The sequence below is a fragment of the Entelurus aequoreus genome, linkage group LG18 (assembly GCF_033978785.1).
Source record: "Entelurus aequoreus isolate RoL-2023_Sb linkage group LG18, RoL_Eaeq_v1.1, whole genome shotgun sequence".
Lineage (NCBI taxonomy): Eukaryota > Metazoa > Chordata > Actinopteri > Syngnathiformes > Syngnathidae > Entelurus > Entelurus aequoreus.
Window position 1 is genome coordinate 15,469,336 of NC_084748.1, and position 14,523 is coordinate 15,483,858.

At 41.5% G+C, this 14,523-nt stretch overlaps 1 protein-coding gene across 3 annotated transcripts in view; it reads left to right on the forward strand.

The window, feature by feature from the left end:
- Positions 1–14,523, forward strand: part of LOC133633850 (general transcription factor 3C polypeptide 1-like) — a 40,366-nt gene that overhangs the window by 13,926 nt on the left and 11,917 nt on the right. For 2 of the 3 annotated variants that reach the window (XM_062026595.1, XM_062026594.1), the window contains exons 11-31: positions 13–356; positions 430–480; positions 548–663; positions 741–847; positions 907–1,060; positions 3,339–3,442; positions 3,529–3,656; positions 3,729–4,064; positions 4,139–4,284; positions 5,680–5,777; positions 6,630–6,723; positions 6,821–7,004; positions 7,106–7,202; positions 9,668–9,797; positions 9,867–9,927; positions 10,027–10,088; positions 12,185–12,293; positions 12,361–12,506; positions 12,582–12,724; positions 12,795–12,879; positions 12,946–13,058. In XM_062026595.1, coding sequence (XP_061882579.1) covers positions 13–356; positions 430–480; positions 548–663; positions 741–847; positions 907–1,060; positions 3,339–3,442; positions 3,529–3,656; positions 3,729–4,064; positions 4,139–4,284; positions 5,680–5,777; positions 6,630–6,723; positions 6,821–7,004; positions 7,106–7,202; positions 9,668–9,797; positions 9,867–9,927; positions 10,027–10,088; positions 12,185–12,293; positions 12,361–12,506; positions 12,582–12,724; positions 12,795–12,879; positions 12,946–13,058 — 2,808 coding nt within the window. The remainder of the gene's footprint in view (positions 1–12; positions 357–429; positions 481–547; positions 664–740; positions 848–906; positions 1,061–3,338; positions 3,443–3,528; positions 3,657–3,728; positions 4,065–4,138; positions 4,285–5,679; positions 5,778–6,629; positions 6,724–6,820; positions 7,005–7,105; positions 7,203–9,667; positions 9,798–9,866; positions 9,928–10,026; positions 10,089–12,184; positions 12,294–12,360; positions 12,507–12,581; positions 12,725–12,794; positions 12,880–12,945; positions 13,059–14,523) is intronic. The other variant, XM_062026596.1, reaches the window with a different exon arrangement.

A 14,523-nucleotide genomic window follows, 5' to 3' on the forward strand; every position in this document is an offset into this window, starting at 1 on the left:
TTGTTTTGGCAGGTGTGTGGGTGGCCACGACCATCTCCAGCTTTTTGCCAAAGAGAGGCAACGCACAAAGCTTTTTGACTCGTCACCGATGTCGCAGAGCACCCCCAACGCTGCTTCCCTTAGCCGTCGCCCGCCATCGAACTCAAAGAAGTCGGCGCCCAAAAGGGTTGAAAAACCTCAGCAGTCAAGGAAAAGAAAAGTGAGAACTTTTGAAGTAGAAGAGGAAGAAGAGGTGGGAAAGGAAGTGAGTTTGGATGAAGAAGCGAATGAAGGGAAAGTCCAAGAAGAGTTGAGGGAGAGAAGAAATAGCGCAGAGAAGAAAGCGACATCTGAGACTGAAGATGCTCCTGTTGAGTGTGAGTACTAAACCTCATCAATGCTTTGCTTTACTGGATGAATGTTTTTATCCTGTTTTTTCTCATCACTCAGGTGAAACCCCGGTTCAACTACAGCCTGACGCTGTGCCTGCCAGCACGTCAGGTACGCTGAAAGCCGGCATCTCCTCACTATGGCTCATTGAAAAAATGAACCCGCCTTTTTCTTTCAGAGCAAGTTCCATGTGAGCATGATGAAGAAGAAGCATCCAGCTCTCAGAGCCTGGAGAAGAAAACAGCAGACCCGACAGTGGACATCGTGGTAGTGGATAACGTCTCCGAGCAGGTGGTTGGTGTCATTGCTATTTCCTTACAAGCATTGGGAGCTGAAGTGCAACTGAACTCTCACCTGTTTGATGGCTGCAGGTATCCAAACGCGTCCAGAAAAAACACGAGACCTACCGCTTGCTGAGGAGGAAGAACATCATCACCGAGACTGTGCACAAGAAGCAAATCATAGAAGGCCTTTTTCAGTCAGTCTGCACTCTTCCCCTCAACACGTGATTATTATGCTAAATAAGCTTATCTCCAGGATACAGAAGGTGATCAATAATGACGAGAAGGACCAAGGAGTGAAGACAAAATGCTGCAAGAAGACGGCACGGCGTCTCGTCCACACTCTGTCCAGAGAGGGCCTAATTAAGATGTTCAACACCACCGTCATACAAGACGGCATCAGCAAGAAGGTACCAATTAACAACGGTCACACACAGCATTGATACTAAAGTTGTGGGGATCTTCACTTTTTTTTGGAATTGTTCCCATCATTCACAATCCCTATGTAGGACAAAAACACTTCTTTTTTTATGCATTCTAAGTTGTAAAGTACGAGGTGGCGAGCAATGCAGCTAATGGGAGTACATTATTACGCCCATTAAGTCTTAAAATACATCCAAAACAACAATACTCCATTTACCTCTCATGACATGAACATTAGCCCTGCGATGAGGTGGCGACTTGTCCAGGGTGTACCCCGCCTTCCGCCGGAATGCAGCTGAGATAGGCTCCAGCACCCCCCGCGACCCCAAAAGGGACAAGCGGTAGAAAATGGATGGATGGATGGACATGAACATTACCCAGCAATATTGTTATTATAAGTGCTAATCAAAAATTTCACAGATAACCAAATTGTGGCAGTGAAAGCTCTGACGACGATGCCCAAGCATTCACACAAATACTATTTTACACCAAAAATCTATCAATTTATCACTCTTCTTCTTATTCAGCGCCCACAGTTTTTATCTGATCGGAACCGTTCCAGTAGCAAAATGTGCGACTCGGTCGGGAATTTATGGCAACCCTATTTTGAACTTCCCAAATATTACAGATTACCCAGAATTCCAGGTTTTCCAGGACATTTTCTCTATTGACAATTAATGCGCAATGAAAAGCAGAACACTGTGCCGAGGACATCGATTAAAGTTAAAGTGCACTGTACAGGTATCTTGCCTATTAAATTGGTGTAGAACAAAAGTAGTGGAAAAGTAGGCGGTCTTGTGCCTGCTCTATCGTCTTTATTAGTAACAATAATTCAGTTTTGAAATATTAGCTTCGGCCTACTTACTGTTGCGTTCAAATGTCTTCTCTTTGTTTCCGGTGTAGAAGACATATTGTATTGAGGTGTATAACAATAGTCTTCTTTTCCCAGTGAAAAATCAAAACACTGTGTCTTACAATACAGTAGTTTTGATTGGACCCCTCTGTGATTTACCCCCCCCTCCCCTATCCTAAATGCAACTGTGTTTGGATAGATTCCTAACTTGTCCCACCCGCCTAAAGACAAAATTAAATACGATTGGATTTCGTCTTTGTCAACATTTTTGTCTCATTTTTATTTGTTGAATGAATTGTCAATTAATTTTGTCATTGTTTTAGCCAATGTTCATTTGTTTTGATTAGTTATCGTCCTATTTTAGCCAGAGGAAAATAGGTCCTTGACGATAACTTCGATATTTAGTCAACAAAATGAACACCTAAAATACACAACCAAAAGTGTATTTTAAGGGGACAGTTTATTAATTAAAAAAAAAACAATACACATTTGATGTTTTAATTTTGAAGGTCTAAATGTCGGTTTTGAATATACATGTCCGATAATGGCTTTTTTGCCGATATTCCGATATTGTCCAACTCTTAATTACCGATTCCGATATCAAGAGATACCGATATATACAGTCATGGAATTAACACATTATTATGCCTAATTTTGTTGTGATGCCCCGCTGGATGCATTAAACAATGTAACAAGGTTTTCTAAAATAAATCAACTCATGTTATGGGAAAAAATGCCAACATGGCACTGCCATATTTATTATTGAAGTCACAAAGTGCATTTTTTTTTATTAACATGCCTCAAAACAGCAGCTTGGAATTTGGGACATGCTCTCCCTGAGAGAGCATGAGGAGGTTGAGGTGGGCGGGGTTGAGGTGGGCAGTGGGGGTGAATATGGGATGGCGGTGGGTGTATATTGTAGCGTCCCGGAAGAGTTAGTGCTGCAAGGGGTTCTGGGTATTTGTTCTGTTGTGTTTATGTTGTGTTACGGTGCGGATGTTCTCCCGAAATGTGTTTGTCATTCTTGTTTGATGTGGGTTCACAGTGTGGCGCATATTTGTAACAGTGTTAAAGTTGTTTATACGGCTACCCTCAATGTGTCCTGTATGGCTGTTGACCAAGTATGCTGGCATTCACTTGTGTGTGTGAAAAGCCGTAGATATTATGTGATTGGGTCGGCACGCTGAGGCAGTGTACTTCTCCCTACGTCCGTGTACCACTCCATGCAGCAGCGTTTTAAAAAGTCATACATTTTACTTTTTGAAACCGATACCGATAATTTCCGATATCACATTTTAAAGCATTTATCGGCCGATAATATCGGCAGTCCGATATTATCGGACATCTCTAGTTTTGAATAATTTTTTCGATTAATTGCCCGGCCCTACCTGTTCTGACTCTTTCTCGCTCAGGTTGAGCTATTTGTTCATCCAAGCATGCAGCCTAACGACAAGTTGGTGTGTGCCGCAATCGAGCAGGTCCGCTTCAACATCTCCAGCTCCTGCACCCCTACATTGTGAGCACAAGTGCAGTCGCACACGGCAGTGCACGCAAGGCTCACGGCCGACCTTCACCTCTTCTTCTGTCTATCGGTATTTTCAGCCAGCAGCCGGTCAAAGAACCCGAAGTGACAAAAGAAGAGCCGAGTAAAACTTTGAAGAGCCTCAGCGAGATGACGGAAGAATCCTTGAAAGAAAAAAAACATAAACTGGATTTCAAGCCCACAAGAGGTGATGTGGTGGAATCTTGATTTGGTTTGTTGTGTTCCCTCTTTTACTCTCTCTCTCCCTATCACCTAGTAGTGCGAGGACTGGGAAAGACTTTGGGTTTCCAGCCGAAGATGCATCGCCTGCATGTTTTTCACAGCTTCCTCTTTTACATCATCTACGGCCATCCCCTGATGCAAAAAAGTTCCTCAGGACCAACAGCAGCCCCCGGAGAGGTGCCTGAGGCCAACCAGCAAGAAGACACTCAGCCAGGCGCCGACAAGGACCTCGAAGGCGCAAACACGAAGTCGCCTGATGATGTCATCGGCGGCCCCCCTGACTCTGAAACCTTTAATATGGATGTGGCGTCATCGGGCGATGAAGAACTGATGGCTGGTTTCGAAGCAGAACAGTCCGAGTGTGAACTAAAAGGTGAGCATTTTTAGGTGATCACTTTTTCTACAGAGCAAACCCGATGTCATATTTTCTCTACGTTTTCCTGGTAGTTTATTCCGATGAGCCTTCGTGGAAGAGGTTTGTCCCGCCTGTGCCCCCACACAGAGAGAGGGGCAGCGGCTGGCTGAGGGTGAGCGACCTGATCTTCTGCCTGCCGCTCTCCGTGTTCATTCAGATGATGCAGATTAATTATCAGGTGAGCAAGTGAACACAATAACATATGTTTATGAGTCTTACCTTATTACATTTAGAATTGTTTCTCGTATTGTAGTAAATCAGATGATGTAATACATTTGAGGTATTCAATGCACATATATATTTTTTAAAACAACAATATGGCTACTGCAGTGGTTCATAACCTTCTTGACCTTTGGCCCAATCAAATATTAACAATTAATTAATAATTTGACTCTTGATTTTAATCATAAATAACCCACTTACAGTTTACAACCTTTGCAAATTATATTAAACCATTAAAGTTAAGTTAAAGTACCAATGATTGTCACACACACACTAGGTGTGGTGAAATTTGTCCTCTGCATTTGACCCATCCCCTTGTTCACCCCCTGGGAGGTGAGGGGAGCAGTGAGCAGCAGCGGTGGCCGCGCCCGGGAATCATTTTGATCTTTTTTTTTTTTACACATAAACCTTAGGCTTTGAGCTCAGGCTATTTAGAAAAATAAACACTAGCCAAATAAACTGCATAAGAACGGACCTTAAATAACTGATGAAAAGTACATTTACATACGAGTTCATACAAAATTAATAATTAATATGTTTAACTTCAGTCTCAATAAGATGGAAGTTGAAATGAAAATATAGCTTCACCACTTAAGTCATAATTTTTGCGCTTAGGAGAAATCTCTATGGTGCGTTACATTTGTACTAGGAAGTCAGAATTTCCTAGTTCCTAGTGAGAATTTCAACTTGAACACCCCTCAAAAATACATATATAAATATATATATATAGTTGACGCAGAGGTAGATCTTGCTTCGGTTTTTGGCTGAGACCAGGGATCTTGGGCTCGCAAAGGTTGATGACCACTGGTTTATATACTAATACTATATTAGGTATCAATTGTATCGACATCTGGCTCGATCACCCCTACTTAGCGGTTGGCTTGTAGGTGTGTGTGTAGCATGCCGAGACATTCCTTTTCCTTTAGTCATCCAGTGTGAATGATACTTGGAAGAAACTTTGTTTATTTCCCGCCATAGTGGTGAGGATGAGTATCATAGAAGTTGCAGTAGTGTTCTGGCAAGTCTTGCTCCCTCCTGAAATTCACACAACTCCTGCATGTGTGTAACAAGGAGTATGGAAATTAAATTGTGTCTACCTGTCCCTGAGCATGCATCCATTTTGAAGGAACCTTCCACGTGGGTACAATCTTTAGCTATGTAAACACTGGGACACAGCTGAGATAAACAGAGGCTGGGCTCGTCAGCTCATCAGCCAATCTCAGTTAAAAAAGTAAGAAAATTGGCCCTCCATCCGATCCCATGATCGGGATCAGGACATCGCTTCTCACTTGTCTGTGTGTGTATACACCCTACGTTATTACTTGTAAGACTAAGCTCTCCGTTCCCACAGGTTGATGGCTTAAAGGACTATCTGAGCGACCCTGTGAAGCAGCACCACCTGATCAGACAGCTGCCCATCGAAATGAGAAGAAAGCTCTTTTATAAACGGTAACTACACAGCGGGCGCCCCAACCCGACTAGACCGTCTAAACCAGGTGTGTCCAACTCATTTTAGCTAAGGGACCACATGGAGGAAAATCCTTTCCAAAGTGGGCTGGACTGGTGAAATCATGGCATAATAACTTACAAATAAAGACAGCTTCATATTGTTTTTTTTTTATACTTTGGCCAAAATAGAACAAGCACATTCTGAAAATTTTAATATTAGAAATAATCCTCTTGACAAGTTAGTTGAAAATTCTGAGGAAAAAAATGGTGCAGTTTCAAAAACTCAATGAACGTAGACTTTGTCTCACTGTATCTGCAAAGCTTTAAGTCACACTTGATCTAGGATTGAATAAAATACAAAATCAATAATAAATAAATAATAACTCTTATGGGTATCAATGACATAATTTGTCATTTACACATATAAATCCTCTGCTAATTCAACAAACCATACAAATGGAGGTAGAAACTATTCAAGAGGTTTGAGTTACACTTTCCGTTCACTTTTCTCTTTTTTGACAGAAACATTTTAAGAAAATGAGGGTGCTAAAGCATGATGTGTTCGAAGCTGTTATACGTTTCATTTTGGTCGAGGGGGAGGAGCCGCAGACACGCTTTACTGTGTACCTCTTACTTGGCATACTTGCTTTGCCTAACAGAATAGCTATTGCGACATCCAGTGGGCACATTTAAAACAGCAGTTTCTTTCATAAAAAAATTGCAGCTCATTTTTATACTTAGCAAACGTATCTCGCGGGCCGGATTAAACCTGTTTGTGAGCCTGATCCGGCTTCAGGCCGTACGTTTGACACCCCTGGTCTAAACTGTGTCTTCACTGGTTCTTTACAACAGGAAATACCTATTTGTCGTCATTGAGAACCTGCAGAGGTTGGTCTACATGGGGTTGGTGCAGTTTGCTCTGACGAAGACAAAGTTTAGCGATCAGGTGCGCACAGGAAACGTGTCATGATTTGCATGAAATATATCTGTTCACTTCTCTTCACTCCGCTTCATTGCTGTAATGCATGTTTGCATTTATCCAGACGCCGTTTTACCTGAAGCGCAATGCCACCATTGTTGACACGAGCAACGCGGAGCCTCACTACTGGCTGATCTCGGAGACCAGCGACAAGCCCTTCGAAAGACGCCGCTACACGTTCAACACTGACGACGATGTGGAATCTTACTGGTTTGACCTCATGTGTGTCTGCCTCAATACGCCACTGGGTACATTTACACAGTCATATAGCACTCAATCACAATTATTCACAGCACTATTGATGAAACTGTTTATTTATAAGACATTCTTCTTTTGGATTCCATTACAGGGCTCAGCCGCTATAGGAAAAGTGCCTCAGAGGATGAGGGGAAACCTTTGATTATGCCTGAGCGTTACACGTTTGTAGGATTGGCACATTTGCTCAAGTAGGTGATTGTGTTCAGTGGGATATTTTGTTCTTACCGTTTGTTTAGAAGTACACTTCCAAAGAAATCCAAACTGAACATTCAATGTGTTCCTCTGATAATGTCCAGCCAAAAGCACTTTTTCTATCTTCGACAGAGAGATATTGTGCACTTAATCCACATTTTACATAAAAGCTGTAACTCCAGCCTTGTCGAACGTAAAAGATGCTATTGCTTGTATTCGACACGTGACTTCTTCACGGAAGTGAAAAGCAGTGGTGGTCAACCAAGCCAAGATGGCTGTGTTTTACAGCAAGCAGCACGCAATCTATCCCAGTACAAAAAAGGCTTAAATCTTCCTGCAAAAAGCAAATGCAAGCAAAAAATCAAACCATGCAATGGAATAGATCCCTATACTTTATCAAAAAAAGATTTGTCGAGTGATATCAAGGATTATTCGTCAGTCGTTTTCCCAGACACATCGAGCGAGTGTGCTCCATAGGTCATTCTACAAGACAAAACAAATGAAAACCTGGAAAAGCCTGGGAGACTACAATTTCTTTGTGTGTGGCTGGGTCAAGGACATTGGTATCAAGAGTCTCCAGAATAAATATGCATCGTTTTTGCTTGGTTAAGGTTGCATTTCATGATTTAACTTTGCGTCTAAATAAGCAATGTTTGTTGTTGTTGCACGCGCCGTTCACGGGAAGGCGTTTATCAAAATATACCTATAGATGTCAACTTTGTGTATGTGCTGAAAGATTTGTTTAGAATTGCAGCCTTTGGTAAAAGCTTAAATCTTTTAGGTTTTGCTCACATTTGATTTCTTTTATTTAGACTCGCCGAGTTGCCGCTTTTCGAAACACTTGTAGCAAACGTGTTTAAGAAATGCAAATAAGATCAACATATTTGCATGTTCTCCCCGTGACTGCGTGGGTTCCCTCCGGGTACTCCGGCTGCCTCCCACCTCCAAAGACATGCACCTGGGGATAGGTTGATTGGCAACACTAAATTGGCCCTTGTGTGTGAATGTGAGTGTGAATGTTGTCTGTCTATCTGTGTTGGCCCTGTGATGAGGTGGCGACTTGTCCAGGGTGTACCCCGCCTCCCGCCCATGTGCAGATGGGATAGGCTCCAGCACCCCCGCGACCCCATAAGGGACAAGCGGTAGAAAATGGATGGATGGATGGATGGATGCAATACTTGAATGGGAACAAAATACAAGTTAAAAGTATATCAAACAAACTGTTCCCTTGGACTGGAGTGTGAGCTGCTTGCTTTTCTCGTCGACATTTCTTAAAATCTTGCACTATTCCTCCTTTTTTGATTCCCTTTCGAGGAACTCTGAATAAACGTTCATCCTTTTCGCGAATTGTACGATTCGTGCAGCCAAAAACAACACAAGCATTGGGCATTTTCTTCTTCGAGGAAGGCTAAATGGCGCCTCGTACCTATTGAGAACAGAGCTAAGCTTGACCACCACGCGTATTCAATAATTGGGACTCTAGCCGGACGTGACGCAACATTCAAGCAATATATCACATACAACAGTGTAACACACTGCAAAAACTGAAGTCCAAGTAAGTATAAATATCTCAAATAAGGGTGATATTTGCTTATTCTCTGTCTGATAAGATAATTCTTCTCACTAAGCAGATTTTATGTTAGAGTTTTTTACTTGTTTTAATGGTTTTGGTCCTAAATGATCTCAGTAAGATATTACAGCTTGTAGCTGAGATTTTATGACCTATATTGAGTAAAACATGCTTGAAACTAGAATATCAACTGTTGCAAAGCTGTGTCATCAACACTCACAAGTATAAAACTACTTTTTTAAAGTGATAATTTCTTATTTCAAGCATGAAAAAAAAAATCATGACTTTGACACAATTGTGTCTCATATTAAAACAGATGACAGCCAAATGGACTTTGCTGTTTTATTTTCAATAAAACAATAGAAAATTCGTACTCCTATAGTAGTGCAGTTGTTATTAGTGAGAATATACTTATTTTAAGGTATTTTTGGGTTCATTGAGGTTAGCTAATTTGACTTGTTTTGGAAAGTCTTGACAAGCCAAATTTTCTTGTTCTATTGGCAGATAATTTTGCTTAGTTCAAATAAAATACCCCTAATTTTTGTATTTTTTTTTCTTGTTTTTGAACACTGACTTTTTGCAGTGCGTAAAGGAGTGGTAGGTACACATAGCCTGCCATAGCCAGGGCCGCTTTAATGCACAGGCTTATCTGGGCTGAAGTCCTGATTTTGACCGCGGATTTCAATGATTGGTGTTCACAGCTGTCAATCACAGACAGCTCAGCTTCATGTAGTGATCGTATACTCTCTCTCTCGTCTGCTCCAAAGGGGGGTTGCGATCCCAGGTCGCCGGTGTAAGAGGCGAGATGTTGCTACTATGCATTGAGAAGCAAACAAATGCACTCTGGTATTGAAGTGGAACTGATGCACGTGTCTTTGTGCACAAAAACAGAGGCAGCAATGAAATGTGTGACGACGGCGTGACGCCGGGAGACGGTAAAGGAGCGGGAGGTCTGGACTCCGAATTCTTTGCTCATCTAAAACGAAATTGGCTGTGGACCAACCGCATGCTCTTCAACGAAGTACGTTTGCAGCTTTTAGCCGGCTCAGCGCTGTGTTTTCTCATGTAACACACGTGTCTTGACTTGTAGAAAGATAGAGTGCGACTGAGGAGTCTGTTGGGCTGCGACGTGCTCCGGGCGTTTAAGGAAGGTGAGTTGCCACGAGCGCCGATGTCCCACACATTGTCATGGTCTTCCTGTCCATGAGGTGGTGCTGTGTGATAAATTTACTATACGTTGCTTTCCACAGGCACTGTCAAACCCTGCTATAGGAAAGCTCAGAGAAGTTTGATAGCTGAGGAAACTGTTAAGGTAGTTTTGCACCCACATTTCATGTAATTGACACGGCTAAAGCGGAACTGCTGATTTTGCCTATCATCCACAATCCTTATGTGAGACAAGCACACATACTTTTTTTTTTAATGCATTCTAAATAAACGTCAGAAAGTCAGCTGGTAGTCACTCTATTCCGCCTATAAAGTGCTCTAAAAACATCTAAAACCTCCATCAACGTTTTAAATATATATGCTGAAAGTAAATATGTAATGTAGTAACAGGCACATTCATGATAACGGCGTATTCATTTCACAGACGCGTTTGCTAATTCCTTCAACAACATTAATCTTAGAGAAAAATTGAATTTAAAACATTTGTATGCACGTACAACACTTAAGACCTTCAGTGTATCTGTATGTGGAATTAAATTATGCAATAGATTAAGCAAAGCAATCAAACAATGTACTAATATGATCCACTTCAAGAAACTCTTCAAACTTAGTGTTTACAAAGAAGAAGAACTATGATAAACATTCTGAATTTATTTCATCCATCCATCCATTAATTTTCAAAATAATCTTACTCATCTCACCATATGAAATGTAACTTACTTCACAGAGTATTTATTTATTTATTTATTTTTATTGTGATTACTTATGGAGTATATTGTGAATAAATTGAGAACAGGAAGTGAACAAAAGTTTTAGCAACTGTTATGTAAAAGAAAAGGGGTAGGATTAAATAAGCTCTGCTTCTTCCTACTCCTTTTCGAACATGTTGAACAGAGAATTTGGAAATTGTGATGTATCATGTTGTATGCTTGCATGTTCGAAATAAACTCAAACTCAACTCAACAACACTACTAATCATGACAGACTTCATGAGAGCCAACAAAGACTACTTTGTGACAAATGATGATCCAGACCCATATATTTTTTAGCCTGACTATAAGGAAGATGTGCTACAAGTTTCAGAATCTAAGTGATAAATAGATTAAGCATGTAGCACTATGCTAAGTGCTAACAAGGAAATACAAACCACAAACATAATAAAACAATCAGTTACTATAATATGTCTGCTCTCACTTGGGTGACCACTGATGGGATGTTTATATCTTCCCGTTTATATCAATAATTAATCATAATCCTTACGCAGGTTAAAAAAAAGACACTTTTTCGTGTCTTCCTCGCTATCTCCGGCTATACGTTGGATGTCAAAGTTGACCAACTACTCAGGTTTATGTCCACAACCTTCTACTATCCAGGTGAGATGCAGGAATTATAATCTAGAATTACCTTTCACCTACTCGGGGGCAAAGCAGCAGCTCATCGGCTCAATATGTCAATATAGCAGCATAAGCTAGTTAGCTCTCCGTGATCACGGCGACACTATAAACAGTTTGTCCACATTTGCGCTTATAATAACAACATAGCTAATACTTGGTTAATATTCACGTCATGACATGTAAATGGAGTATATTTGGATGTTTTTTAAGAGTGCTTTATGGCCACCTAATTAATCATTTTAGAATGCATTAAAAAAAAATAAAAACACTTGCGCTTGTCTTACATAGGGATTATACGGAGCCCCTAAAGGGACATGGAGGGAAAAAAATGTTTTGCGTGATCTCGCAAAAGTTTTTTTTCCTATGTCAGTGAACTGGAAGTAAAACACCGGAAATTTATGCTCACCTTGTCTCTCTTCATTCGTCTAATGTCCTCTTTTGGGACCTCTCTAGACACTAAGAACCGCTCCAAATCGTCCTCCATGGTTGCAACTGCCGTATTACGGTCCCACAACAGAGCACAGATGATGGATAGGCTCCCGCATGCTCCCGCCCCTCCATCGCTGTATCTGTTTCACTTCATGCTCACCATCGCTGTGTCTGTTTTACTTCCGGTTCACTGACATAGGAAAAAAACCTTTTGCGTATTGCGGGATCTCGCAAAACATTTTTTTCCCTCCATGTCCCTTTAGGGGCTCCGTAGGATTATGAATGATAGGCACATTTTTTTCATAAAACTTTTAACGGAACAGGAAATGATTTCTGTAACATTTTCTAACTGTCATACAGGTGTGAAAGGAAGTGGAAACAATCCTCTCAAATGTTAGTCTTGTTTCCTGATCACCAGATGGCGATCGAGTCTTCGTCCAGGAACAAACAGGTGGTCGGAGGGAAGCGTCAGAAGAGGAAGAGAATCAAAAAGGAGGTCATCAAGGTTCCTCGCAAGAAGAAGAAAGGTATAATATTGTGTGGCTCTAATCGATTTGGGTGTGGGGTTGATGTTCATGCGTGTTGTCTTTGAAGAGCCCAAAATCCGCGGCACCCCCGTTCACGACGAGGCCGACCATCGAGCGCTGAAAATGATGACCAGGCAGCGAGTGCTCTGGACGGTGCTGGAGGACTCTATGTTGATGCTCGGCAACGTGGCCTCGCATCTGCTCAAAAGCAAGGTAGAAAAAGACAACGCGTCCCCACGGCCGAAACCCGTCCTGATCACACACCCACAACATGTGGCGCTTTTGCAGATGAGAAGGAAGTTCTCAGCCTGCTGTGTGGTGCGAGACCTTCTCCAGGCGGAGTTTCAGATCTCCGAGGACAAAACATCGCTGGCCGTCGGGCGGCGCTCTCGCTACATACTCAAGAATCCTCAGGCTTTTCTCAACTTCAGGTAATCATCGTTTTCATGCGTTTTGGTCAAAACATTTTTGTACCCTTTTCACCTTCGGAGTGTGCTGCAGGATCTGCTTGGCTGAGGTCTACCAGGACAAAGATCTGATGAAACGTTTAAATGACAACAAGCCAGTCGATCCCAATGACACTGAGGTGTGCTCATTTCTATTCAACTTTTTGTCGTCATCCACTGTGATTGCATTGAATGTCTGTCCCCAGGATTGTGCTAAATCGTACATCGAGTACGTCAGGCTTCTCAGGAAGAAGTTCCGCTCTGTCCCAAGTGGCGAGGAGTTGAAGATGCCCGACAGCAAGCGTCAGCTTTTCTCACAGTAAGGAAGAAATGGGCTGCTTTACCTAACCATAAATGCGCCAATTAACACCTCAATTAACCGCACAGTCTCTGGGTGTGTGGTCGGGCTGGACAATCAATCAAATTTTAATCTTGATTTTGATATGGGCTGCTCACGATCATACAAATATTATAATTGAAAAAGATGATCAATGGGCCATGCAGTCTGCATGCAAATTCCTGAGCTTGTGACAATGAAACGGATAAGGGAGCGAATGAGTGAAAAAAGACCACGTCTACTAGAAGTTTGGATCTCACCATGGTTGCTGCTTTTTATTTGACACAGCACTAGTATGCTTATTCAATAATATCTCAACTCAACAAAAAAAGTAAGGCATATTGTCAGGTTCAAACACTGACGACATTTATTAAACAAGACAAGAAGGAAAGAATTAAACAGAGACAGAATTAAATTTGGCTCAATTTGAGGAGAAACGTCTGGTCTGTACTCCTGTACAGTGTCTCAGCACGCTCTGCCAAAAGATTGCACGCCTCCTTTTTTTATTTGGACCTTCCCTGATTTCATGGCCACAGCTGTTTCTAAGGGACTAGGGTCGTAAACAGTTCACAAAAAAGAGGTCGTAAAAGAGTTCAAAAAGAGGTTCGTAAAACAATTCAAAAAGAGGTTCGTAAAACTGTTCAAAAAGAGGTTCGTAAAACAGTTCAAAAAGGAGGTTCAAAAAGAGGTCGTCTGGAACTTGGGCAGATCCTGCCTTCTCTCTGCTTTGTAATCCTTGGGTTAAAACAATATCTGTCTGTTGATTACAATACATGAAAGAAAACAGAAACCCCTTCATGTTGCTTTCCATCCTACACAGTGGAGTTTTACAAGCCTTCTTGGTAGGTTCAAAGACATGTTTTTGCTTCTCGCTGGGAACTCATTGAAACACAAAGTTTTTGTGATAACTTAGATAAAATTATTCTAACACATATGATTTCTACGTTCACATAACCGCGGACGGAACCACAGAATTGGCCAGTAAAACGGAATCCACTGTTAATGGCAGAATATCATGGAGATGTGAGTGAAATGCTGTCATTGTGAGGAGAAGGAACATTTGTTTGGGAAAATAATGTGAACCAGGACCGCCCCTCGACCACCTTGTCCTGTACTAAACAATGTCGAGATGGCCACTTAAAACAGCGACTAAACTAGGAAACTAAAGCTAGCAAGAACAATCCATACACCAACAACACATCTCACCTGCATGTGTTGTTGTCAACGACCTCATCAATGAAAGAAACAGCAGTCACAACATGAGAGGCTCTTTTTTTTAACAGCTAAAGTCGTCACAGCAGCACACTTCCTCCCTTCACAATAACAGCATTGTGCCGCAAAATCTGGTCTGACTGCTCTAACAAAATAAAGGTTTGAAAAAAAACCATTATACAAACATAATGTACTCAAAACATACATTAATACATTTACACAATTTTTATGCTTT